The 24,679-nt window shown below is 45.5% G+C and overlaps 2 protein-coding genes across 2 annotated transcripts; one reads left to right on the forward strand and one right to left on the reverse strand.

The window, feature by feature from the left end:
• The first annotated feature begins 618 nt into the window (after positions 1–618).
• On the forward strand, positions 619–17,713 carry LOC114106281 (synaptonemal complex central element protein 3). Its single transcript, XM_027953125.2, has 2 exons — positions 619–727; positions 17,556–17,713. Exons 1-2 carry the CDS (start codon positions 619–621, stop codon positions 17,711–17,713), a joined length of 267 nt encoding a protein of 88 aa, XP_027808926.1.
• Positions 17,714–18,815: 1,102 nt separating this feature from the next.
• LOC114106313 (kelch domain-containing protein 7B) lies at positions 18,816–20,798 on the reverse strand. The gene has a single exon (XM_027953186.2). The coding sequence runs from the start codon at positions 20,637–20,639 to the stop codon at positions 18,816–18,818; it is 1,824 nt and encodes a 607-aa protein (XP_027808987.2). The 5' UTR covers positions 20,640–20,798.
• Between the last annotated feature and the right edge of the window lie 3,881 nt (positions 20,799–24,679).

Genomic DNA, 24,679 nt, shown 5'->3' on the forward strand with positions numbered 1-24,679 from the left:
CCCACACGTGCACACGCACCCTGAGAGCAACGTTATGTTTGGGGCCATCCCTGCCTGATTAACAGTCATCTAGTTTCTTCCCTCATAATCTCACAGAGTGCAAATTCCCTGGCAGTTTCTATGGCCTCATTAATTATTTTTCTCCCTTCTTTTCTAGCCCAGAGTCTTGTAGTTAAATAGATAAGCATCAATTATTAATGGGATGAATTGATGTGATTAGTCAAGATCAGAAGAAGATCTGGAGTAATTTTGTTAGCATTCAATATTTTAAATAACAATAAATATGATTTATTAAGTGTTTATTACTGTAGGTACTTGCAGAAGAGTACATGATTTATGACATTTAATCCTTACAAAAACCTTATCCATAAGGTACAGGTACTATTAGCCGTTCCCTTTTACAAAGTACAGAACTATAGTTGGAAACGTGAATGAGTTGCCTACTCAAGTCAGGACCCAGTCTCCCTGGCAACTGCTGCTCATGCCTCTGGAGTAAGTGGTACTGTCGGAATCTAAGAGCCAGGGAAGAGTTCTTTAAAGAATCACTGGCTGTGGAATGTGGAGTAGAAGTGAAATGCCAGTCCATCTCATGGCAGCTTCTTGCTGTGCACCACCTAGATGGCTGATTCTGACCCTGGGGAAAGAAATTACGACAATATGCTACGAATGCTGTCAGACCTGAATAAGGACTTGGAAAAGCTATTGGAAGAGATGGAAAAAATCTCAGGTAGGATGCTTTCCCAAACAGCATGCCTTCTTTTCAATAGCTTGAATATTCCCCAAACTTCTGAGCTCATATCCAGTGTTCCTTCTCCTAACAAGGCTTTCCTTGACTACCTTCCAATTTTCATAGCAGTAGCTGTACCACAAAATTTGACCCTAACATTGGATGACCTTGAATTATTTTCTGTGGTTTTGCATTGTATTTCTGCAATTGGACTATTATTATCTTCTTGAGGACAGAAATAGTGACTTGCAGTTGGTACATTACCAGATACAACTCACATGTAATGACAACTCACATCAGATGATAAACAGGTGACTATGATATCTGTGAGCAGACCAGGCAGGGCTTTCTTTCTGTAAGTCATTTAAATAGAAAGTGTTCAGCATAACAGTGATAAGAATGGGAGATACATTCAGTGGACTGAATGAGCAATAGGACTGAGCAGATTTCTAAATTTGGGGGAAGAAATGTTAGTTTATTGTCTTATTTAATCTGTTTCTACTCAGCAGCGGTAGTAACACCATTATAATTTTATTTGTTCTTTATTAACTCAGAATATATGTAATTCTTATAATTTGTGAGCCTAATCTTTGCTAGAAAAAATAATAATGGAAAACAAACTTTAGAAATCATGAATACCTTAGGGTTGGACATGTAGCTCAGTGGTAGAGCACTTGCCTAAGCATGTACAAAGCCCCGATTTTGATTCTCACCACCACAAAAACAAAGCAAAACAAAAAGCATGCATACTTTAACTCAAATTTTTAAAAAAAGGTTTTTGTTTGTAGTACCAGGTATTGAATCCAGTACCTCATACATGCTAGGCAAGAGCTCTGCCACTAAGTCATATCCCCAGCCCTTTTTTAAATATTTATTTTTAGTTATAGGTGGACACAATATCTTTATATTATTTTATTTTTTATGTGGTGCTGAGGATTGAACCCAGTGCCTCATGCATGGTAGGTGAGCACTGTACCTCTGAGCCACAACCCCAGCCCCCAGCCCTTTTTTAAAAAGATATTTTTTTAGTTGTCAATGGACCTTTATTTTTATTTATTTATTTATCTGTTTATATTTGGTGCTGAGAATTGAACTCAGTGTCTCACATGTGCTAGGCAAGTGCTCTGCCACTGAGCCCCAGCCCTAGGCTCTCCCTAACCCTTTTACAAATTTTTATTTTTGAGACAGTTTTGCGAAGTTGCTTAGGTTGAGCTTGAACTGTGATCTTCCTGCCTCAGCTTCCCAATTAGCTGGGATTACATGTGTGTGCCAGTATGCCCAATGAAAACAAACTACTTTAAAAGACATTATTCATTTTTTTTAAACATTTAGTTTTTAGTTGTAGATTGACACAATACCTTTATTTTTTTTTTTAATGTGGTACTGAGGATCAAACCCAGTGCCTCATGCATGCTAGGCAAGTGCTCTACCTCTGCCTCGACCCCAGCCCAAGATATTATTCATTTATTTAAAAAAAAAAGTATTCATTACAGCAAACTCTAAGAAATTTCTACTTAAAAATGTTTCCACTTTTCTGCCTAGATACTGGAAAGTTTTAAATATATTTTAAACTACCTATTTCAAAAGTTCTGTAATTCATTTTCCACTATAAACTATGTGACTCTTTCAATCTAGTGAAATGTTCTCTTTACTTAACAGCACTCACTGGGTATCTACCATGTGCCATTCTAGGAATACAAAGTCGAATAGAGATGGTCCTTCCTTAGATGTGGGTGGGGAGCAGACACAAACATTAGGATGACTAGTTACATTCCCTGGACTCATGTTAAGGCGATTATTTCCCTTTATTGAATTATTTCTTAGTTTTAGTTTCATATGTTTTCTTATTTTGTTAAAATATTTTTTAGTTGTAGATGGACACAATACCTTTTATTTTTATGTGGTGCCAGGGATCGAATCCATGCCTCACCCATGCTAGGTAGGCGTTCTACCACTGAGCCATAACCCAGGCCCCTATTTTCCTCTTTTATAATTCTATTTATATATAAATGTTCTACCTGTTATCAAATTTGGGGGTAATGTAGTCTTTTTAACAATTTCTCTAGCAGTGTGTCAGCTGCTGAAAGTATGTTAGCAACATATAAGCAGTAGCAGATTAAATGATATTTGAATTGTATAGTTTACCTTTTGTGCTGGGTGTGGTGGCTCACACCAGTAATGCCAGCTACTCTCGAGACTGAGACAGGAAGATTGCAAATTTGAGGTCAGCCTAGGCAACTTAATGAGACCCTGTCTCAAAATTTAAAGATAAAAGGACTGGGGATGTAGCTCAGTGACAGACCAAGCCTGGGTTCAATTCCAAGTACCACAAAAAAAAAAAAAAATCATACCTTTGGTAATTTTTTAAGCAATAGATGTTCTCGAACCCAGGGACTCAAATCCTAACATCAAAATATTTTTGTAACTGAAGTATAAGCAACAGAATAATTTCTTCATATTGTCCCTGGGATAAGTTAGGACAGTTTTTATTGGCAGAAGTAAGATAATTTTGGACCAGGATTATGTCATCTCTCATCCTGACCCTTTAGGTTAGATCTGAAGTGAGGCTCAGCATGTAACCCGTGACCTCTGATGCCCCCGCAAAGACCTTTGACTTGTTGTTCTTTGGATCTTTAATCATACCAAGGAGGCAATCCCTAACAAATGTAAAAATTTCAAGCAATATCAAAGGCAAAATCTTAACTCCAAGGCTTAAATTCCTCTTTCTCTACTGTCAAACTTAAGTCAGGACATGGCTAGGACAGCATTCCTGGCACAAGTTTAGCTGGCATTTTTGCTCCATGAGAGTAGAGGGTAGCAAGGTGGGGTTACCCCCGCAAGTCCACCCCATCCTCTCCTATCAATTTGCAAGTGATTTATGACTCGTGAGGGTCGTATGTATAGCAGGGCAGAGACAGCTATTCCATTCATAACGTTATGTTTTAAAAAGTATAGTATCAGGTCTGGGGCTGGGGCTCAGCGGTAGATCACTCACCTAGCACTTGCGAGGCCCTGGGTTTGATCCTCAGCACCACATAAAAATAATTAAAGATATTGTATCTATCTACAATTTTTAAAAAAGTATAGTATCAAACTATTTTCATTATTAACCTTGAAGCTCCCCTCATCATTCTTTTTCTTATTTTATGATTTTTAACTTTTCTCTCATTTATTCTTCCAGAGGAACAATATAGATTCATTTATTTAATACTTTATTTGGAATTGTGTTAAACCTATACATTAATTTGGGAAGAATGATTTTTTTAGGGAGGGTACTGGGAATTGAACTCAGGGGTGCTTTACCATGTGCTATTTTCCAGTCCCTTTTTTTAAAATATTTTGTTTTAGTTGTAGCTGAACATAGTACCTTTATTTTTATGTGGTGCTGAGGATTGAACCCAGCACCCCGCACATGCTAGGTGAGCACTCTACCACTAAGTCACAGCCCCAGCTCCCCCGGTCCTTTTATTCTTGTTAAGTTGCTAAGGGCCTTACTAAGTTGCTGAGGCTGGCCTGAAACTTGCAATCCTCCTGCCTTAGCCTCCCAAGCTTCTGGGATTACAGGTATGTTCCATTGGGTCCAGTAAAGAACGATATCTTTTTAACATTACGTGTTCTCATTTAGGTAGAGTATGTCTCTCTAAATTATGTATTAATATGCATTAAGATGTCTTAAAATGAGTTTTGCAAAATTTTTCTGCAAAAGATTTTTTTCAATACATTTACTTCTGGTCTTTATTCCTTTTATATGTAAGGTCTTTTTACATTTTTTTTTTTTTTTTTTTGCTACATTAATGCCAGCATGGAGGAAGGCTGTGGATTCTTAGGTATGAGTGCTGTTCCAGTGTTATCAGTGATAATGACAACAACTTATGTTGATCGTACACCATGTGTTGGTGTTGGACTCTGCCATATGCCTTACACATATTGTCTTATTTATTTATTAGAGAAAAAATCTGGGGCATAGATAGTATTATTATCCTTATTTTATAAATGAGGAAACTAGGGCTTACAGAATCTAAGTAACTGTTCAAAGATACTTGGGTCTGCACAATCTCTAGAGTCATATTTTTCCACATTCTGAAATTATATGTTTACTATTATAGTATTTGGAAGCAATTGGCTTTTTAATATTTCAAAGACCTCAATGACTCAACCATTGGAGAGTTTTTTTGTATAACTTTTCAGTTTTTTCTTTAGAAATTGCTTTGTTAAGATTATGTCAATCTGGATATTTTCTTCCAAATCATCTCTTTTAGCAACATTTTTTAATGTACCAAAATGATACTATATGCAGTGGAAATTTTCTGGTGTGAGCATTAGCATTTCAAAATAAATGGTTATTAGGTTTATAATTGCTAATCAAATAATAACATTTAAAGGAAATGTTGCATGTTCCATTTTAAAATTAAAAGTAAAATTTAAAATCAAAACAAAGTCATGATGGCCCTGAAGCAAAGGGAGAAATAAAATTAAGAAAGTTTGTGGGACCTCTGTCCACTCTAGCCCTCTGGAGACAGGATGGTAGACTGTGCCCTGAGCTCTGCCGTGGCAGCTATGAAATCCACCTGATAAGGAAAGGGTAGCAGGCTGCAAGGGTGCCTGGTGGCCAGAGATGTGCCCCACAGTGCCAGGCTGGAGCTGCTGACAGCTGGTCACTAGGAGACACAAAGTGCCAAGAGACCCCCAGGTCCCGGAGGGTAGGGGGTAGGGCAAGGGCCACTGCCCCATGTGGTCTGCTGGACACACCAGCCAGGCCATTTTAGGTCTGTTTTTTAATTTTATCAGTGCTCTTACCTCCTGTACATAAGCCTGAGATTTGGAAATAATAAAACAGCAAAGTGTAGAAGAAAAAAGAAAGAAAGAAAGGGAGGGAGGGAGGGAAGTTGGTTTGTGGGAAACATTAAACTAGTGTTATTTCTTTAGTTATATCCTTTCACCTTATTCAGTATCTAATACCTGTCATCAGAAACACTCAGAACTTACTACTAAATACTACATATTAGATAATTGAGTCTCCACAACAATGTCATACAAGACTCTCATCCCTGTTTTATAGATGAGGAAACCAAGTCATAGTTAGCTGTTAGCTATAGTACTCTTTGTAACTAATCTACTATTTGTTGTTATCAAGATTTATAACATCAGCTGATCAAGGTGGTGCACCTGTAATCCTCGATACTCAGGTTGAGGCAAGAGGATCCCAAATTCAAGGCCAGCTTCAGAAAACATAGTAAGACCCTGTTTCAAAATGAAAAATAAAAAGGGCTGGGAATGTGGCTCAGGGGTAGGGCCCTCCTGGGTTCCATCCCCAGTACCACATACACACACATATACAAACACACACACACACACACACACACACAGAAGATTTATGACATTTAAGTTCTGTAATCATAACCCCTACAGTCATTGTGACATACATTTTTGTATTCAAACAGATGGAGTATTTAAACCTAGTAACTATATTCTTTGATTTCATAAATGCCTGAGAATATCTGTCTGTGCTTATACCTGGATGGCAGTTTGGTGGAGTATTGATCACTTTCTCTGTGGCTTGAAGGAGAACTTGGTGGCACTGTGCAGTGGTGGGAGGCCTTCGTTTCCTCTTGAGCAACTTGCTTCTTCTGCCTTTAAGATTTTTTCTTTATCTTTGAAGATCTGTGATTCCAGCAAGATAAGACTGGTGTTATCATGTGACACTTTTCCTGGGACCTGGCAAGCCCTTGGAACAGTGGACTTGAGAATGCTCATGAACAAATTTTCATTTATTGTTTCGCTGGATACTAGTTGTTCTGTTTCTTTGGTTTCCTTCTTTAAGAATTCCAGTTGTCCGTGTTGTGCATCTCCATTTTGCTGTATCTTTTATTATCATTTCTGTAATCAGTTTTATTTATTTGTTATTTTCCATTTTATTTTGTGTGGTCTCCTCAAGACTATCCCCCTATTCTCAAATTACACTGTTGCATGGTCAGTTTTTCATTTATTTCTATCTCAAATATAGAGGACTGATTTTTTTCATGGCCCTCGGGTTCATGGTATATCATGATCATACCGGCCCTCCAGCTTAATTTTTTATTTGTCCCCTTTAATCTGTATAGTTCATTCTTTTCCCTCTCTCCACCCACAGAAACAATTCTAATGTGCTTAATGTATGCCTTTCTGTGTGTATGTTCTTGTAAAATGTATATTGCTGTTTTATGTACATATGTTTTTAATTTATGTAAATAGTATTGTTATATGTCTCATGCTATTTCTTATTTTTTTCATCCAGAACTACATGTGTCAGCTCCTTCCAAGATGTGTACAATCTAATACTTTTCAGTGCTGCAAGTTATGCTATGGTGTACATCATCCCTGGCCAGGGTGGGCTAGGCCACAGGGGAAATGAGACTGATGTTCAGGTTAAATTCGTCCTAGGATCTATGGGTGATGGTAATTCTCAGAAAAGGGTACATGGGCCAGGAAAGCGTCTCAGTGTGCTTCTATTTTTCCATATTCTGACTTATCTGGATTTCTTGGGAGGGGGGAATTCCTCTGCTTTTCCTAATTTTTTATTGCTGTTTTATTAAAACTTTGAGTTGAATGCTGTGTTCATTTATTTTATTCTTTTAAATCACTTGGGGATGTAGATTTATCTCTGGCATATCCTTTACCACATTCATAAATATTGATATGTAATGTTCTTGCTTTTTACAGTTCCTGAAGTCATCTTCATTAAAGTATAATTTACATACAATATAATAAATGCACTTTAAGTATAGATGCACTGAACTTTGCCAAATGTGGCATGGTAAACAACACCAGCGTCCAAGTGCAGAACATTTTTGCCAACTCCAGAAGTTTCTTTTTACCTTGCCCAGCTCATCTCCAACCTCCATCCCTAACACCATTTAACAACTACCATGCATGCCCCGAGTTTCATCTAGATGGAGCTGCACGGTACATGCTCTTGTATCTGGCTTCTTTGGCTCACCAGTTCAATCAGCACAATATCATCGATGTTATGTACCAGCTGGTGTTAGTCAGCTTCTCACCACCATGACAAAGTACCTGATAAAATCTACTTTAAAGGAAGAAAGGTTATTTTGGCTCATAGTTTCTGAGGTTTCAGTTCCTGGACTGTTGTCCCCATGGTTTTGGGGCATGTAGGGGGCAGAATATCACGGTAGGGAGCTAGTGGTAGGACAAAGCTGCTCACTTCATTATAACTAGATGCAAGTAGAAAGAGAAAGGAAGGGGCTGAGGTTCCAGTATCCCCTCCTCCAAGGGCACCTCTTACTTCAGTGACCTACTTCCTTCCATTGGGCATCACCTTCTCAAGGTTTCACCACCTCTGAGTAGTGCCATAGGCTGGTGACAGAGCCTTTCACACAGATCCAAACCCTAGCCACTGGGGAGTTGATAGACCTGATAAGGGTAGTGAAGGTGAGTTATTGGCCTGATCATCTAAAAGCAAACTGCTTCTGATTGGCTTTGCTCACATGTACCCAGAAAACGTTTGCCAGATCAACAGCTGCATACCAGGTACAAGGAATGTGTTCATTTGTTCATTTTTTCCAGCAACAAACCGTATCTGGAGTCACCTTCTGATTGAGTTTGATAATCTGCTGTCATTCTCTAAGATCCATTTTCTGCACAGGCCAAATAGGCAAGTGGAATAAGGATGTGGTAGGAATGTCCCCGCACCTCTCAGGGTTTTAATGATGGTCGAAGCCTGCAGTTTGCAGAAATGCAGTTGCTTTGGTTTACTGCTCTCATAGCTGGAGGCAGTCCTGCTTGGCTTCCATTTCACCTTTTGCATCATGACAGCCCTCATGAGTCAGTGAGCCAATGTAGGGATTCTGCCGGTTACTGAATATGCTGTTTCAATTCTGCATACTGAAACTGTGAAAATAAACACAGGGTGGGTTCAGAGGTCTATGGTCCACTGTGAGACAAACCAGAGCTGACACTCCATTGGTCACCTGGCCTCCACAGCCTCAACTCTGACTGGTGGACCACAGTAATGCTCTGAATCTCCAGGAATTAGTGTAAGTTGAGTCTAATAACCCTCAAAAGGTCTGACTACTTTCCTTTTCACAATGTGTATGTGATACTGACCATGCAGTAGGTTCATAGTGAAGAGTGGTGGCCCAAGGACACAACCCTGAGAAATGCCCTCAATTGGAAAAGCAGACAAAGGTGTTTTACTGTAAGGGAAGAGAAAGACAGTCATGGGCACAGAGAACTGGAAGAGTAGCATCATGCCATCCAAGGCAGGAGACAGTTTCAGGAAGAGGTGATGATCAATACAGCCCTGTGTTTAGAAATACTGAGGTCATTTGGTGATTTGAAGAGTGCTGTTTTAGTGAGGACAAAAGGCTTGTGCTGAGGAGCAAATAGCCTTGCATTCCTAATGTGACAGTGAAGGAGCTGTAGCCTAGGGCTGGCCACACCTGTAATCCCAGCTGCTCAGGGAGCTGGGGGTGGGGGCCCTGCAGGATCCTTCCATCCCTCACCAACAAAACCTAGATAGAACACATTTTTAAGGCATCACTGGTCACACAAAAGGTAAGACCCCTAAATAAACTTAAATATAGTTAATAAGGCCTCTGCTGGATCATACTGCACCTCCATATAAATAGGGAAAAGGTGCTGCTTTTTCTGGGTAAATGATTGGAAAAATTCTCCTTTGTAATGAATTAGAAAAAGGCACCCCCTCTGGCCAGATAGCAATCTTCTCATATTGAAGAGAGGACCATAATTTAGATTTCAGCCCCCACTCACTCGCTTTCGCTGAAATCCTTCATGCAAGGCCAAAATTGCACATGGTACCATCAACGTAGTAAGATGAGCCTGGCTCAACTAGGTAGCTTAGCAGGTCATGCAGGAACTGGAGGTTCAATGGTGACAGGCTGGGAACAAATATCCTAATGCTGAAGGCAAAGTCCCAGAGCAAAGCCACCAGAACAGCAGGAGTCAGAGCAGCAGGAGGAGATCTTGCTCTGTAGTGGGATCCTCTGTGTGTTTGCTAGGTCTGCCCTACAAACGACTACAGTCTGGACAGCTTAAACAATAGAAATGTGTTTTCTCACAGTACTGGAGGCTAGCAGTTCGGTAAGGTTGGTTTCTCCTTGGCTTGTAGATGTTTCATCTCCTTCTTGTGTCCTTACATGATGACCCCTCTCCTTATCAGGATGCCACTCATACTGAATTAGGGCCCATTCCAAAGACCTCATTTTAACTAACTACCTCTTAAAATTACAATCTCTAAATACAGTCACATTCTGAAGTACCAGGAATTAGGATTTCAACAGATGAGATTAGGGAGGAAACAATCCACCCTATAACAGATACTGAATCTTGAAACATCAGAGAGGTCGAGAAGCTGAATGTATGACTCTTGCTCAGTACCAAAACCCGTGAGAGTGTTAATTTCCTGGATGGGGGCTACCTCAGCAATGACCTCACATACAAAGATAAAACCACAGACATGCAATGGTAAGCCACTGTGAGTGAAAGAAACTAGAATCAGTACCTTTAGATGTCCAAAGATGAAGTCAGACACAGAACATAAGTAGCTATACGTAAAATGGTTTAAGAAGTAATGAATGAAATAACAGATGAGCATAAAATAAATTTAAGAATGAACAGCCAAAATTGGTAAAAACAAATGGCGATTCTAAAGTGAAAAATATAATGAAATAAATAATATAATGAAAATATAATAATATATTTAAATTTAAAATATAATGAAATAAATAATATTTCACAATAAATATTGCGAAATAAAATGTCATCAATAACAGTTGAAGGGGCTGGGATTGTGGCTCAGCTGTACAGCGCTCGCCTAGCACGGGCGGGACTCGGGTTCGATCCTCAGCACCACATAAAAAATAATAATAAAGGCATTGTGTTGTGTCCATCTACACCTAAAAACTAAATATTTTTTTAAAAAATAACAGTTGAAGACTTGAAAAGAGAATTAGTAAACAGGAAAATAATGCTTCAAAAATAAAAAAGGGCTGGGTGCAGTGGTGCATGCCTATCATCCCAATGACTCAGAAGGCTGAGGCAGAAGGATCGTAAGTTCAAAGCCAGCCTCAACAATTTAGCAAGTCTCTGTCTCAAAAAAAAAAAAAAAATAGAAATAGCTGGGGATGTGGCTAAGTGGTTAAGCACCTCTTACTAGGTTCAATCCCTAGTACCATAAAAAATAAAAAAGAAGGGGCCAGGGCATAGCTCAATAGTAGAACACATGTTTATCATGCACAAGGCCCTGGGCTAGATCCCTAACCCTGCAAAAATAAATAAATAAAATGAAAAAAGATTAAGAAGGTTTAGCATGGTTCTAATGGGGATCTCAGAAAAAAAGTTAAAATGGAATAATGACAATATTTAATAATATAATGACTGAATCTTCCAGAACTGATGAAAAATTGAATCAGAGATCCAAGAAACAAAATATATCCCAAGCAAAAGAAAATTAAATCCATACCTAGAGAGTGAAACTTCAGAACATCAAAGACAAAGAGAAAAATTTTGTAGGAAGCCAAAGAAAGAGAAAGAGATCATCAAAGGAAGGACAATTGGAATGATTTCCCAACAACAATCATGAAGACTAGGAATTGGTTGGAAAAAACTAAATATCATAAAAACACTATTAACCCAGAATTATGCATCCCAAAAAACTATCTTTTTTCAGAAAGATATTTTTTAAAGATGGACACAATATCTTTTTATTTATTTTATTTATTTATTTTTTATGTGGTGCTGAGGATTGAACCCAGTACCTCACAAGTGCAAGGTAAGCCCTCTACCGCTGAGCTATAACCCCAGCCCCCTGAAAAACTCTCTTTCAGAAGAGAAGACAAAGACATCTGCAGATGAACAAAACTGAAACTATTTATCACAAACAGACTTGCTCTAAAGATCCTCTAAAAGTCATACCAAGTAAAAGGAATGTGATCCCAAAGGATGATTTGAAATTCACAAAAATATGGAAAAATGAGTAAAATGTTAAACATGTCAGTTGGGGCTAGGGTGTTACTCAGTGGTGGGGTGTATTCTTGGCTTCTGTGGGAGGCCTTCGATTCAATTCTCAGCACCAAAAAAAAAAACCCAAAAAATAGATAAATCCTTGGGGCTGGGGTTGTGGCTCAGTGGTAGAGCACTCGCCTAGCATGCGTGAGGCACTGGGTTCCATCCTCAGCACCACATCAAATTGAAATAAAGATATTGTGTGTCCACCTACAATTAAAAAATAAATATTAAAAAATGGGTAAATCCTACTAAATAATTCATTAGGTACATTTTTGACCTTTCAAATTATTTCTTGTGACAGTATTGCTGAATTTTCTGCCTCTACATAACAAGGATCTCCTCTCCTTCAGCTTCCAATAACTTTTCTCACTTCTCTTAAAGCCCTTATTGTTAGTCTCATTAAAGTCCAAAATTCTATGAACAGTGCATTCAAGGCACTTTAAACTTTTACTAGCAAAATCCTTACAGCTCTTCTTGTTTCCACTTATCACCCATTTCCAAAGCCACTCCCAATTGTAGGTTCTTGTTATGGAAACACCAAATTCCCAATACCAAAATCAGTTATTTGTTATTTAGTGCAAATTAACCCAAACTTAGAAAATGAAAATCAAAACCATTTATGATGACACAGTTTCTGAATGTCAGAAGTCTGGGTGTGGCATAGCTGGGTGGTTTCTGGTTGTTTCATATGAGATCACAGTCAAGATACCAGCCATGGCTTCAGTTTCTGAACCCTGGACTGGGTGCTGGAAAATCTGCTTCCAAGCTTAGGTGGCTGTTGTCGGGAGGCTTCCTATGTGGCCACTCCATAGGACTGGTCATACCTTTGCTCAGAGAAAATCTCAGATGGCATAATGTCATCTGTACCATATTGTTCCACGGATCAACTCTGGTATAAGAGAAAACTATACAAAGCTGTGCCTACCAAAAGGTAATGCCCACTGGGAGCCCACTTGGAAGCTGGCTGCTACCTCTAAAACACAAATGGTTGGAAATAATAGTTTAGTAATGTGGTCGGATATAAGATGGATATACAAAAATAGATTACATTTTTACATATCAGAGGCAAAGCATGAGGACATATTGTGTGTGTGTGTGTGTGTGTGTGTGTTGCTAGGAATTTTTTTAAATAAAAATAAATGGAGCCATAGTTAACTCTGTGAATAGAAAGGCTTAATGTAATAAATGTGTCCATTCTTTCCAAATTCCATCTAAGAGTACAAAGTAGTTTAATCAAAATCCTCTCTGGGGGGCTGGGGTTGTGGCTCAGTGGTAGAGCGCTTGCCTAGCATGTGTGAGGCCCTGGGTTCAATTCTCAGCACCACATAAAAAAATAAATAAAGATGTCCATTTATAGCTAAAAAATATTTTTTTAAAAAAATCCTATCTGGGGCTGGGGATGTGGCTCAAGCGGTAGCGCGCTCGCCTGGCATGCGTGCGGCCCGGGTTCGATCTTCAGCACCACATACAAACAAAGATGTTGTATCCGCTGAAAACTACAAAATAAATATTAAAAAATTAAAAAAAAAAAAAAATCCTATCTGGATTTTCATGAAATGTGACAGGTTGATTCTAAAACATTTATGAGAGCCCTAAGAGTCAAGAATATAGTAAGATATTTCTGAGGAAGACAGATAGGGACAGAGGACTTACCCTATAATTAACAAGATTTATTATGAATCTATTTAAACTTATGTAAGTATATCATGTTGTATATATAGCTACATAATAGGTTAAAAGCTATATAAGTAAGCTATAAAGCTGTGTATTTAAAATGTTGTCATATTGGGATAGAAATAGACAAACTAAGCAATAAAACACAAAAGAGGGCCTAGAACCAGCACATTGCACTTTTATTTGATATACCTGGTATATCAAGTGGACTCCCACCTCCTCCCTGTTGCAGCACATGGCTTGTTTCCCAGCAGTACCTTTAACCACCTGCAATCACCCCAGTTGATGGCGGTCTCTCCCGTGCAGGAGAGCAGTGTGAACCTCATACCTTGCATGCCACCAGGGCTGCCTTTGCAAGTGCCATCACAAAAGTGTTCTGTAAACACCAAATGAATGAATGAAAAACTCAAGAAATGTGTATTTCTGGAGAATTTTCTGATGATTGTGAGTCTTCCTGCTGTGTGTATTCCAAAACTTTCCATGGGCCCTAGAGAGGGCTGTGTACCTTATGTGGTGTTTTGGTGTCTTGCTGAACTGCCTCTCTGAGCTGTGCTTTGCCACCCTGGTACCAGCTTTCTTTTACCAGTGATCCTAACATAGTAAGGAAGGAACACCTTGTATTTAAATGAGGATGCTAAGCTGGGAGGGAGGTGCACACCTGTAATCCCAATACTTGGGAGACGGAGGCAGGCGGCTGGGATGAGCCCAGGAGTCTGAGGCCAGCCTAGGCAACACAGCCAGTACCTTTCTTTTCGTAAAGACCCACTGGAAAATTGTCCTTTAGAGTAGTAGTGTTTTAAAGGATGGATTGTTTCTCTTTTGTGAATACTGAGTCATTTGAACATGTTTCTTTCTCTACTTTGGCTTAGGAAACTCAGAGTCAAAATTCTAGCTCCTATGGAAGATCATGTCTGTAAGCTGTTACCCGCCTACACCAATTTTAATTTCTTATCTATCTTCTTTACCCTGAATACCTCAATTATTTATTTTGTAAAAGTTTCTTCTTTCTTGAAGCAACTCTCCTTGTATAAATATCCAGTCTTGTTTCTTACAAGTTCTATCTTCTGCAAAACACTAGAAAACAAACACAGTTCAGCCAAGTTCTTTGCCACGTCATGACAAGCATCACTTTTTCTCTGGTTTCTGATAACTTATTCCTTATTTCCATCTGGTACCTCATTAGAATGGTTTGGCCTTTTGTATTTCCACAGTCTATTCTTGATCATTTATGTATTCTCTAAATTCTTCTTTTATTCTGAGCACTTACCAAATTACTTTTAAAGCTCCATACACAGGGTTGGGGTTGTAGCTCAGTGGCAGAGTGCTTGCCTAGCATGCTTGAGGCACTGAGTTGGATCCTCAGCACCACATATAAATAAACAAATAAAATAAAGGCATTCTGTCCATCTACAACTACAAAATTTTTTAAAAAACAAATAAATAAAAAAAAGTGGAGCTGGGGTTGTGGCTCAGTGGTAGAGCGCTTGCCTGGCATGCATAAAGCACTGGGTTCGATCCCAGGCACCACATACAAAAATAAATAAATAAATAAAATAAAGGTATTATGTCCATGTACAACTAAAAAAAATTTTAAAATATAAGCAAATAAAAGCTCCATACACAGTAATACTGTATCAGTTTCTAGCCTGCACTTCAAAGCTCTTGCAGCCTCTACTAACTGCCCAATTCCAGGGCTACTTCCACACTTTCATGCACTTGCTATAGCAACAACCCACTTCTTGGGACCCATTTGTCTTTTTTTTTTTTTTTTCTGTGATACTGAGAATTGAACCCAGGCATACCACTGACCTACATCTGAGCCCTTTCTATTTTTATTTTGAGATAGGGTCTTGCTAAGCTTCCCAAGCTGACCTCAAACTTGCAGTCTTCCTGCCTCAGCCTCCTGAGTTCCTGCAACTACAGATGTGCGCCACCATACCTGGCCTATTGCCTTATTCATTTTTGTTTGACTGATTGGCTGTTTTTTGTTTGTTTGTTTATGTTTGTTTTTGTTTTTGTTTTGCTTTGCTTTGTACTAGGGGTTGAACCCAGAGGCTATTTTCACTGAACTACATCCCCAGTCCTTTTATTTTTTATTTTGAGATGGGGGTCTCATTAAGTTGCTTAGGGCCTTGCTAAGTTGCTGGGGCTGGCTTTGACCTTGAGATCCTTCTGCCTCAGCCGCCTGAACTTCTGAAATTACAGGCATGTACCACTGTGCCCAGCACAATTTTTGTTTTCATTGTTTTGTGACCCTATAACAAATCGACATAGAGTGGTTTAAAAGACACAACAAACATTTATTTCTCAGAGTCCTGGAGGCTAGGAAGTCAATCTAGTGCTGATGAGAAGCCTTTTCCTACTTTGCAGTCACCTTTTCACTGTGTCTTCACATGGCCAAGAGCAAACTCTCGTGTCTGTTTTATAAGGATACCAGTCCCATTCACATGGACTCCATACCCATCGGCACTCATCTCCTAAAGGCCCTGCCTCCTAATGTTTTCATCTTAGGGTTAGATTTCAACATGTGAATGGGGAGGGGACACAGACACTCGGTCTATATGTCTCTTTGACACATGTGCTAGGCAGCTCATGTATATTACCCCCTTAATCTTCACAGCAAGCCATGAGATCAGGAAGTAGGCTCTGCTTTGCGAAGTAGAAACTGAGTTTGCCAAGTCTAACTCCTTATTCAAGGCCACAGGGACAGCCAGTGAAGAGTTGGGAAGCAAGTTCTGTTCCACAAACCTGGTCCATGTGTCACCATGTCAGCATTCAGCCACCAGCCCTGTGGTAGCTTACAGGCTAACAATTTTCTCTCCTTGGAGCATGGGGTGTCCCAGCAGGGTCCCGCTCCCTGGCAGCACAAGTGAGATGCCCCCAGGTAGCATAACCAGCTAGACAAGAATCACCATGGGGTGGGGGGTGGGGGCAGTCGCCTACATTGTAACAAGTGACCCAAGGGTCACTCAGGCTTCTTTAAGTCCAAGAATCCCTATACTAGCTAGAGTCATGAACTCTGTTGGGACACTGCACACTTTCTTTTCTTTTTAATATTTATCTTTTAGTTATGGGTAAACACAATGTCTTTATTTTACTTTATATGGTGCTGAGGATCAAACCCTCCTCACGCATGCTAGGCAAGCGCTCTACCTCTGATCCACAACCTCAGCCCTACACACACCTTTTCTAACAATTTTCCCTAACCAAACAGGTGTTACTCTGAGCTTCAAGTCTGCCATGTGGCTGACCTTGCTTGTGTGAGATACACTTGTGCTTTTATCACTAATCATGCTTCTTGTATCATCTTTGGTTAATTTCCTTGAAGACATTGCTTCCCAGAGTACCAGTATTTTTTAGCTTGACAAAGAGGAGTGTTAAGGAGAGAGATCCACTGTGCTGCGCTGTCACACAGAAAGGGTGACCTTTGTTCTGTGAAGTTCTAGAATGTAGAGCCACAGTGATGGCGCCTGGTGAAAAGAGGGGGTTTTGCATACTTCCACAGAGTCTGCACAAGAAGCATATGTTCACCTGGAGACCCAGGGCACTCTGCCCTCAAGCTGCTCTCAGAGGGAAAGATCAGTGTGGACATTGAAAGCGTCTCATCGGGGAGGCAGCAGAACCTCCCCAGGAGAAGCCCTGGCCTGAGCCTTAATGAAAACACAGAGTTGTACAGCTGCAGGTGGACAGGTATCCCAGGCCACGGAGCATGGAGAAACATGAGAGTGAGGACTTGTAGGACTGGGAATGGTTGGCCTGCCTGAGCATGTGAACCAGGTAGACTCCTGTGGAGGTCACCCTGAAGCCACCAGCTGTGAACTGTGTGTCAGCAAGGACTTGGGGTTTGCTCCATTTTCTCCCGGTTCACATCAGACTGGCCTCCAGCTTTTACTGTCATGGGCTGATGGATCCAGAAGTTAAAACTGGAAATTAGGGAGCATCATGATTGCTGTTTGCAGGGAGTTTTCATAGGGGGTTTTATGAGCCCTGTGGTGGCTTACAGCTAACAACTTGCTCTCCTTGGAGCATGGGGGGTCCCAGCAGGGTCCCGCTCCCTGGCAGCACAAGTGAGGTGCCCCAGAGCTGCAGCGCCACCTGTGGCCTGACTGGGCCTGTCTGGTTGTTGCAGTGCAGGCGACCTGGATGGCCTATGACATGGTGGTAATGCGTACCAACCCCACTCTGGCGGAGTCCATGCGCCGGCTAGAAGACGCCTTCCTCAACTGCAAGGAGGAGATGGAGAAGAACTGGCAGGAGCTGCTCAGTGAGACCAAGCGCAAGCAGTAGGCCCCGCTGCCCATCCACGCTGCCACCCATTATGCACTGGAGCCACAGAGACGGGCCAGTGACCCAGATACATAGCTGTGTGTACAGCACTTGTTTTTCAATAAACTTATTTTTAAGCACAACCTGAGGACCCTTTCTGTCCTGTGCTGTGACCCACTCAGCTGTCTGCCATATTTTGTGAACTCAGCAAGACAAGGGTAGGATGCAGATGCTTTCAATGGGTGGGACATGTATTTGGTGCAGTTGTGTTGAGCATAAGAAAAAAGAGCCAGACAGGGGCAAGCCAAGTCAGTGCTGGGATAGGCAGCAGCACTCAATCGAATTTATTTACCTGCCTAATGTGGATTTTGAAGTGGGTAGGGAGAGAAAACATTCATTTCTCATGCTGTGTACCCCAGGTCCTGTGCCAGGTAGCCCACTGATGATCACATTCTCACGGCTCTCCTGAGAGGCAGGTGTCCATTATGCCGCTTTTACAGAAAAGGTAAAGATGGGAGGTTAAATGCATTGTTTTGAGTCCACATAACTAAAAAGGGGTTCATTTAGAGGGAAATCTGGGGGAAGGGGATGGGAGCCTGGCAGGGCAGAGAGACCTGCAAGTTGCAGAGGAGCCAAGCAGTCTGTCAGGTCTAGGCAGGGCCGTGTGCAGGGCTCCACCCCCAATCAGACTCAGGAGGAAAGAGTCAGAAGGCTCCTCCAAGGCAGAAGTTCCAGAGGCAAGGGCATCTCCTGGGGACCTCTTTGCCTCCACTTCCACCTGACAGAATACAGGGAGCACAAATAAGCTTTCATCCTCTCCTTCCTTAGCTCTGGGCCCAGGAGTTTCCCAGGAAGATGGGAGCCTGGGAGCAAGCTGAGGCATCCAAAGCAGGTAAGGACCTGGGGCAGGTACCAGCATGGTGTGGGGAGGGTAAGAAGGGAGGTGGAAGGGCTCTCACTCCAGAATAAGTGACAGCCTTTACAGCAGGAGACAAACATAGAAGGAAAAGTGTCCCAGAAACTGGAGCAGAAGGTTCTGACCCCAACCCCACCTCCACGCCCCACACCCCCTCAGACTACCCCAGATGAAAGGTGTCCCTGAAGTACAGTTCTCCACTGGCACTCAGAGTGAGGTCTGCAGCCGGGCCGCAGTGGGCAGAGTCAGGATGAATGGACAGAGGATCCCCTTATTCCCCAGGGGAAAGGGCTGCAGCTCCTTGGCCTGAAACTGCGCAGTCCCCTCAGAGACTGCAAAGGTGGCTGTGACCTGGTGGTTGAGACAGTAAATGGTGTTGCCCAACACAGTACAACGGAGTGGGATGGCCTCAGGCAGTGGCAGGGAGGCAGCACGGCTCCAGGAACCCGTCACCGTGTTGTAGCGCATCACTGCAGCGCCCACACCCCGCAGCAGGTCGAAGCGATACAGGAAGCCCCCTAGTGCCACCATGTCACTGGAGCGCCGGTGGCTGGCACTGTAGGGGCACTCATCCCATGAGTCCTTCACAGGACTGTATCTAAGCAGGCGGTAGAAGAGGTGACCTCCTGTGACATAGATGTCCCCACGGCAGGCCACAGCCTCATGGGCCACAGGGAAGGTGCCTGCAGGGAGGGGAGCACGTAAGGTCCAGGCATCTGTGCGTGGGTCGTAGCGCTCCATGCTGTACAGGCACTCGCCTCCAATAGCATACAGCAGCCCGTCCAGGGCCACCAGCTTGAGCTGGGCTCTGGCTTGCTGCATGGGCCGAACCTGGCTCCAGATGTTGGTCAGAGGGTTGTAGCAAAAGACCTCTTTGGAGCAGACAGCCTTGGCACCAGAGCCACGGATGCCGCCTGCAAGGAACAGGTAGTTGTGCATGGTGCAGAGACCACAGCCCCGGAGGGGGGCTTCCTCCGGCACCTGGGTCAGGGGCCGCCAAATGTTCTCTTGAGGGTTGAACACATGGAGGAATGTTCGATGAGGCAGAGGTGCAGTCTGAGCTTCAGGAGATTCCTCAGCACGAGAGCTCTTCTTGAACCCGGAACGGCACACCGGGTAGAGTCTGGGCAGTACAAGGACCCCCAGCCTGGCCTGGCCCTGGCCCGTCCGCAGGCCAAGGATGCGCTCCCGATCAGCCCCACTCAGCTGCCGGTAGAGGTGCGGGTCGCCCAGCACGTGCAGCAGGTTGCTGCTCATCAAGGCATAGGTCTCCTGGGCCAGGCCAGGCTCCCCATGCTGCTGGGCAAAGGCCAGCACCTCCAGGCAGCTGCCCAGGTCTAGCCGCTGGGGACGTTGAACAGCTGTGGCAGCCTCCAAGGCCCACGAGTGGGGCTTCTGGGATCCCTTGACCATCCCCCAACTCCCAGGCCTCTGCAGAAAAACCATGAGTTTTTGGGCCTCTTTCTGCTTCTCTGTGAGGACTCCCCTGCTGCCTGCAGAGCTGGCCTCCTCCCTGAGCACTTGACCCTGGTGCTGCTCTGGGGCCACCTGGCTGACCAGATGCTCAGAGCTCAGGGCTATTTCACACATGCTGTGTTTCCGTGGTCTGGGGATATGCTGAGAATCCCACCTCGTAGCAGAGGGTGGTGCAGAGCCAGACTGCATCTGCACAGAGCGCTGTGTGTGTCCCCCAGGCACTTCAGCTGAGGGCAGTGAGTCTAGACTTTTCTCCTTGGTTCTGTTTTCTTTGGGGCCTAGAGGTGGGCCAGGGGTGGGCTTCCCATTGGTTTCAAAGCCCACTGGCTGCGCCTGACATGGAGTCTTGGCCAGTCCTCCCGCCTGTGTGACAATCCCCAAAGAAGATGGGTGCCTATTCTGGAGGTTGGGGATTTCCCCTTCAGATTGGGAAGCCCCTGGTCTGTGTTCAGAATGGGTGAAAGAGCTGGGACCTGCAGGGCTCACAGGGACTGCCCTTAGGGCGCATCCTTTGGGCTTCTCTTGCCTGGGAAAGGGGTGGCTTCTAAGAACCATGGCAATAAGGTTTCCCCAGCTACTTGTAATCTGCCCTTCGTGGTAGCTCCTGGAGAGACCCACTTTGGACTCTCCAGCCGCAGGGCTTGACCCACCAGCTAAGGCAGGGGCTGGGAGTAAGGTTGGTGATGGGCATGGGGTTGAGGCAGGGGCTAAGGCTGTGGGCGGAGCTGAGGCTGCGGCTGCGGCTGGTGATGGGTTTGTCACTGGGAATGGGGCTCTGGGTGGAGAAGGGGCTAGGGTTACTGTTGGAGCTGAAGTGGAAACTTGGTCTGATGAGGAGGCCGGCGCCGCGCTGACATTTTCACCCTCAGAAGGATCCTGGCTGACTCCGTGGGGCAGAGAGTTTGCAGGAGAGGGGCTGGGGGCTGCAGAGAGGAGGCCCACGCCCGACCCATTTGCCTTCGGGGAAGGGCGACCCGCATCCCCGCCCCGAGGCGGGGGCGTGGCTGGACGACCAGTGGAGGGGACGCCACTGTGGCCCTCTACAGTTGGCCTTCCTCGGGGCGGGGTCTGCTGGGGCTCCAGGTCAGCCACCAGGCCACCAGCCGCCCGCTGCCTGCCCTGACGAGGCTGGGACTCCCTCCCTTCTCCCGCTCTGCCCAGCCCGGAGTCGAGGCGGGGGCCGCCGTCTGCTGGGCCCGCAGCCCCGGCCGGACGCGCGCCGCAGGACTCCCCCTGCACCTCCTCAGGCGAGAAGCCCCACGGCGGCCCCTCCGGCCACTCGCCCGCCGAGTCCAGGGCGCGGCTGAAGTCACCGGTGGGGCTGACCGCTTTCCTCACCCAGGGCCGGCCCTCCGTCGGGGCCGGGACGCCCGCAGCCTCCCGGGGGGCGAGGGCGCCGGTCTCGGGGACCTTGCCAGCCTCGCCCTGGGAGCCCAGGGGCTGGGCTGGGGCCGCCTGGGGGCTGCACTTCTCGCGCCCGCGCTCCGGGCGGTTGGTCCCGGGAGCCGTGAGCGCGGGTTGGGCCTGGGGCAGTGCCTGCTGGGCAGGACCCTTGGCGGAGGCCGACCACCGGGAGCCTGGGCCCGGGCTGCGGGAGCCGGCGTCCATCGCAGCGGCGGACGCAGCGTCTACAGCGTCCCACACACTCACCGCAGCGCCCAGGCGCAGGGGGTCGGGCTTTGGGGGCTGGCAGGTTCGGTCTCCCGAGACAGCGTCGGCCTGACGTCGCCGGCTGCGGCGGACGGTCCCCAGAGAGCCAGGCAGGTACCAGCGGTTGGTGTCCTGTTGCTCTCTGTGGACAGGGGCTGGCCGAGCTGGCCCCTTAGCACCGGCACCACCTGCCCCCGCCTGCAGTTCAGCTTCGCCACCAGAACTCCGAAGGGTGAAGTGGATCAGGAGGGGAGCAGGTGTCGCCCCTGCTTTGCTCCTACCCAGGATAGCAGTGTCTGGCCTGGGGGGCTCCCTTCCTTCACTTCGCTGGGCTCCTGGGGTGGTGTCACCACACCGCTCTCCCAAGGTCCCTCCACTGGTGGCATTTCCAAGAGTACTGAGTGGAGGTCCAGCTGTGACAGCCAAAACTCTGCCAACGAGGGGTTCCTGGTCCTGGGCCGCAGACATAGCAAGGCTCCCCTGACTGGGTCTTGGAGGGTGAGGCTTCTTCTGCCTTTCTCTGTCTCCCTTGCGGCCACCACTGACCTTGGACTCTGGATGCAGAACCAACCTGCCTTCTTGAGTAGACTGGGTCCCCCCGACTGTGGACTTCGGTCCTGCCACTTCCTGATCCTGTCCTGAGCGAAACCAATGCAAAGCCAGTGCTGTGGCAGCCACCACAGCCAGAGCCAGCAGACCAAGCGCAGCACCGTCCCAGTCATCATCACCGTCCCCATCCCAGCCCCAGAGGGGCCCACCAGCCTGGGCACCCTGGATCATGGTACTGGGTGCAGACAGGGTATGAGGAATCCAGTGCTGGTTGGCTGCTGTGCGTGCCCTGCTCACGGTCCTGGGCTGCCCTCTGGGCCAGTGGCATCCTGAGAGCCCCGCCCAGGGCTGCCCTGTTAAGGTGGACCTATTCTCTAGTACCTTGGGAGTCTCTTCCTGCCTGGAGGTTTGTCAGTAGGTCCAGTTGGAGATATCAGGAGACCTTCAACAGCCTTGCCAGGCTGCCTACCAGCTCCTGCCCCCTTCTCCTTTTCTTGGCATCCCAGGATCAAGTGGCAGTGTTCTCAGGCACTATGCTAGCAGCCCAGCCAGCCTGACAGATCCTCACACCCCCAGTTCATCCCACACCCTGGTCCCTCCTCTGAGCCTGGGTCCAGCTGCAGGGGCCTGGCAGGGAAGGTAACCCGCGGGGAGATGTTATCTCTGGCCTTAGTAACATGATGCAACCCTGATGAAGTTACCAGAAACTGGAGAGGCCGATTCCACTGTGACAACAGGGAGGAGTTGGGGGGACAGACTTCCTAGTCTCAGACTAGGGAGGGGACCCTGGGACATGGGTCCCACAGTAAGACTATCATATCAGTGTGAGTATAGGTTTGTATCTGGGTGTTAGGACGGAGGCTTCCATACTACCTTCTTCAGCAGCCCCTGGACTTTCCTTGCCCTGAGGTCACCAGAGAGAGATGGGGTAGAGTTTTGAAGTCAAGAAAAAAAAAATGAAAATCCAAAAATGATGTTTCTCTCTTTGCAGCCAGGCTTATTCCCACCCACCCAGATCTAGGACCTCCTGAGCCCCGCTTTACTCCTCCAGACTGCTCAGATGTGGTTCCAGGTCCCAAGAGAGCCGTGAGCCTGCCTGCCCTGCTCAAGTTACATCAATCGGCCACCACCCAGATCTTTCAGAAGCCCTTCTGGCCCTGGGCCTCTGCCAGCCCCACATCTGAGTGTCCTCTCAGTCCCCAACCTTTCATGTCTGGTCTGAAATCTCACCTCAAGACCCCAACTCCTCTCTGCTTCCTCATCCAGGCTTAGGCCTCACACGCTGGTATGCAGACATGGAACACAATCTTGGTTCCCTAGGGAGGAGCCCTTCTCCATCTGCTTCTCACTTAAACCCACCTCAGGAATGAGTCTTGAGACAGGTGCCCATTGGAGCCCAGGTGTGAAACAGTCTGAAGTCCCTGGGACAGTGGCATACCCCCCAGTGTGGCTTTTTCCTTCTTCTGGGGACATAGTGGACCCAGCGACTTCTGCCTGAGTCTGGCAGCAAGGAGATGCCAAGAGTGTCCCTGGCACCCAGCCTGGGTTGTGCTGAGCCTCAAGTGTCTCTCCTGGCCTGCCCCCCACCTCTTCGAGTTCCCCCAGGACTATTAGATGACAGTGAGAGGGTGGGGTGGGCCCTGTGCCTTAAGGTGGACTTCAAGCTAGGGAGGATTTTCTTCCCTGATCCTCTGTCCTAGCCCCAGGCTCTGAATCTTGGTTTAGGTGGGGTCCAAGACTTTCAGAGGGTGGAGATGACACCCCCAAACCTCCCTATGGGCCATACAGTGCCCCTTCAGTCAGCTCCACCTAGCTTCTAAAGACTTGTCAGTCAGAGCCCCAGGCCACTATCAGAGCAAGTGATGGAGGACAACATGGTAGGGAGGAACAAGCACAGGGATCACCCCAACCAACCCACAAGGTGTGAGGACCATAGCAGGTGCTGCAGACACAGGTGATTAGGACCTGCTCTTTCCCTTTGGAAAGGAAGCATCATCCTTTGCCAAAAACAGACCGAGGGCAAAACTTTGAATGTAGAGACTTCATGTGGGTAGAGTGACTGTTTGGTCCTCTTGGCTTCCCAGAGAGAAAATGTGGCACAGCTGGGAATATAACAGAACCTCAAAGCACCTACACAAATCATGAAACACACACAATCGGCCAATGTGTGCTGTGACAGCATAAATACCACACATACCATAAAGGGTTGCAATGGAAGATCTGACCAGCAGCCAGGCGGCCGGTGCTTTTGCACAGGAGTTTCCCAGTCACCAGGTACGACCTAGCAGCCAGGCATTCTGTGTCTTTGCACAGAAACTTCTTAGTCACCAAGCTTGTCACAATCATGAAGTCTGTAGACCCCAATCCCAAACACATAATTCCTACAGACCAAGGCC

Source organism: Marmota flaviventris, unplaced genomic scaffold (genome assembly GCF_047511675.1).
Source record: "Marmota flaviventris isolate mMarFla1 unplaced genomic scaffold, mMarFla1.hap1 Scaffold_1421, whole genome shotgun sequence".
NCBI classification, from domain to species: domain Eukaryota; kingdom Metazoa; phylum Chordata; class Mammalia; order Rodentia; family Sciuridae; genus Marmota; species Marmota flaviventris.

Excerpts from the sequence above, each read along its gene's own strand:
- LOC114106281 (XM_027953125.2), top strand. The coding sequence starts at position 619 with ATGGCTGATTCTGACCCTGGGGAAAGAAATTACGACAATATGCTACGA. Across the intron at positions 728-17,555 it reads AGAGATGGAAAAAATCTCAG|TGCAGGCGACCTGGATGGCC; the intron begins GTAGGATGCTTT and ends TGGTTGTTGCAG.
- LOC114106313 (XM_027953186.2), bottom strand. The coding sequence starts at position 20,639 with ATGGTTCTTAGAAGCCACCCCTTTCCCAGGCAAGAGAAGCCCAAAGGA.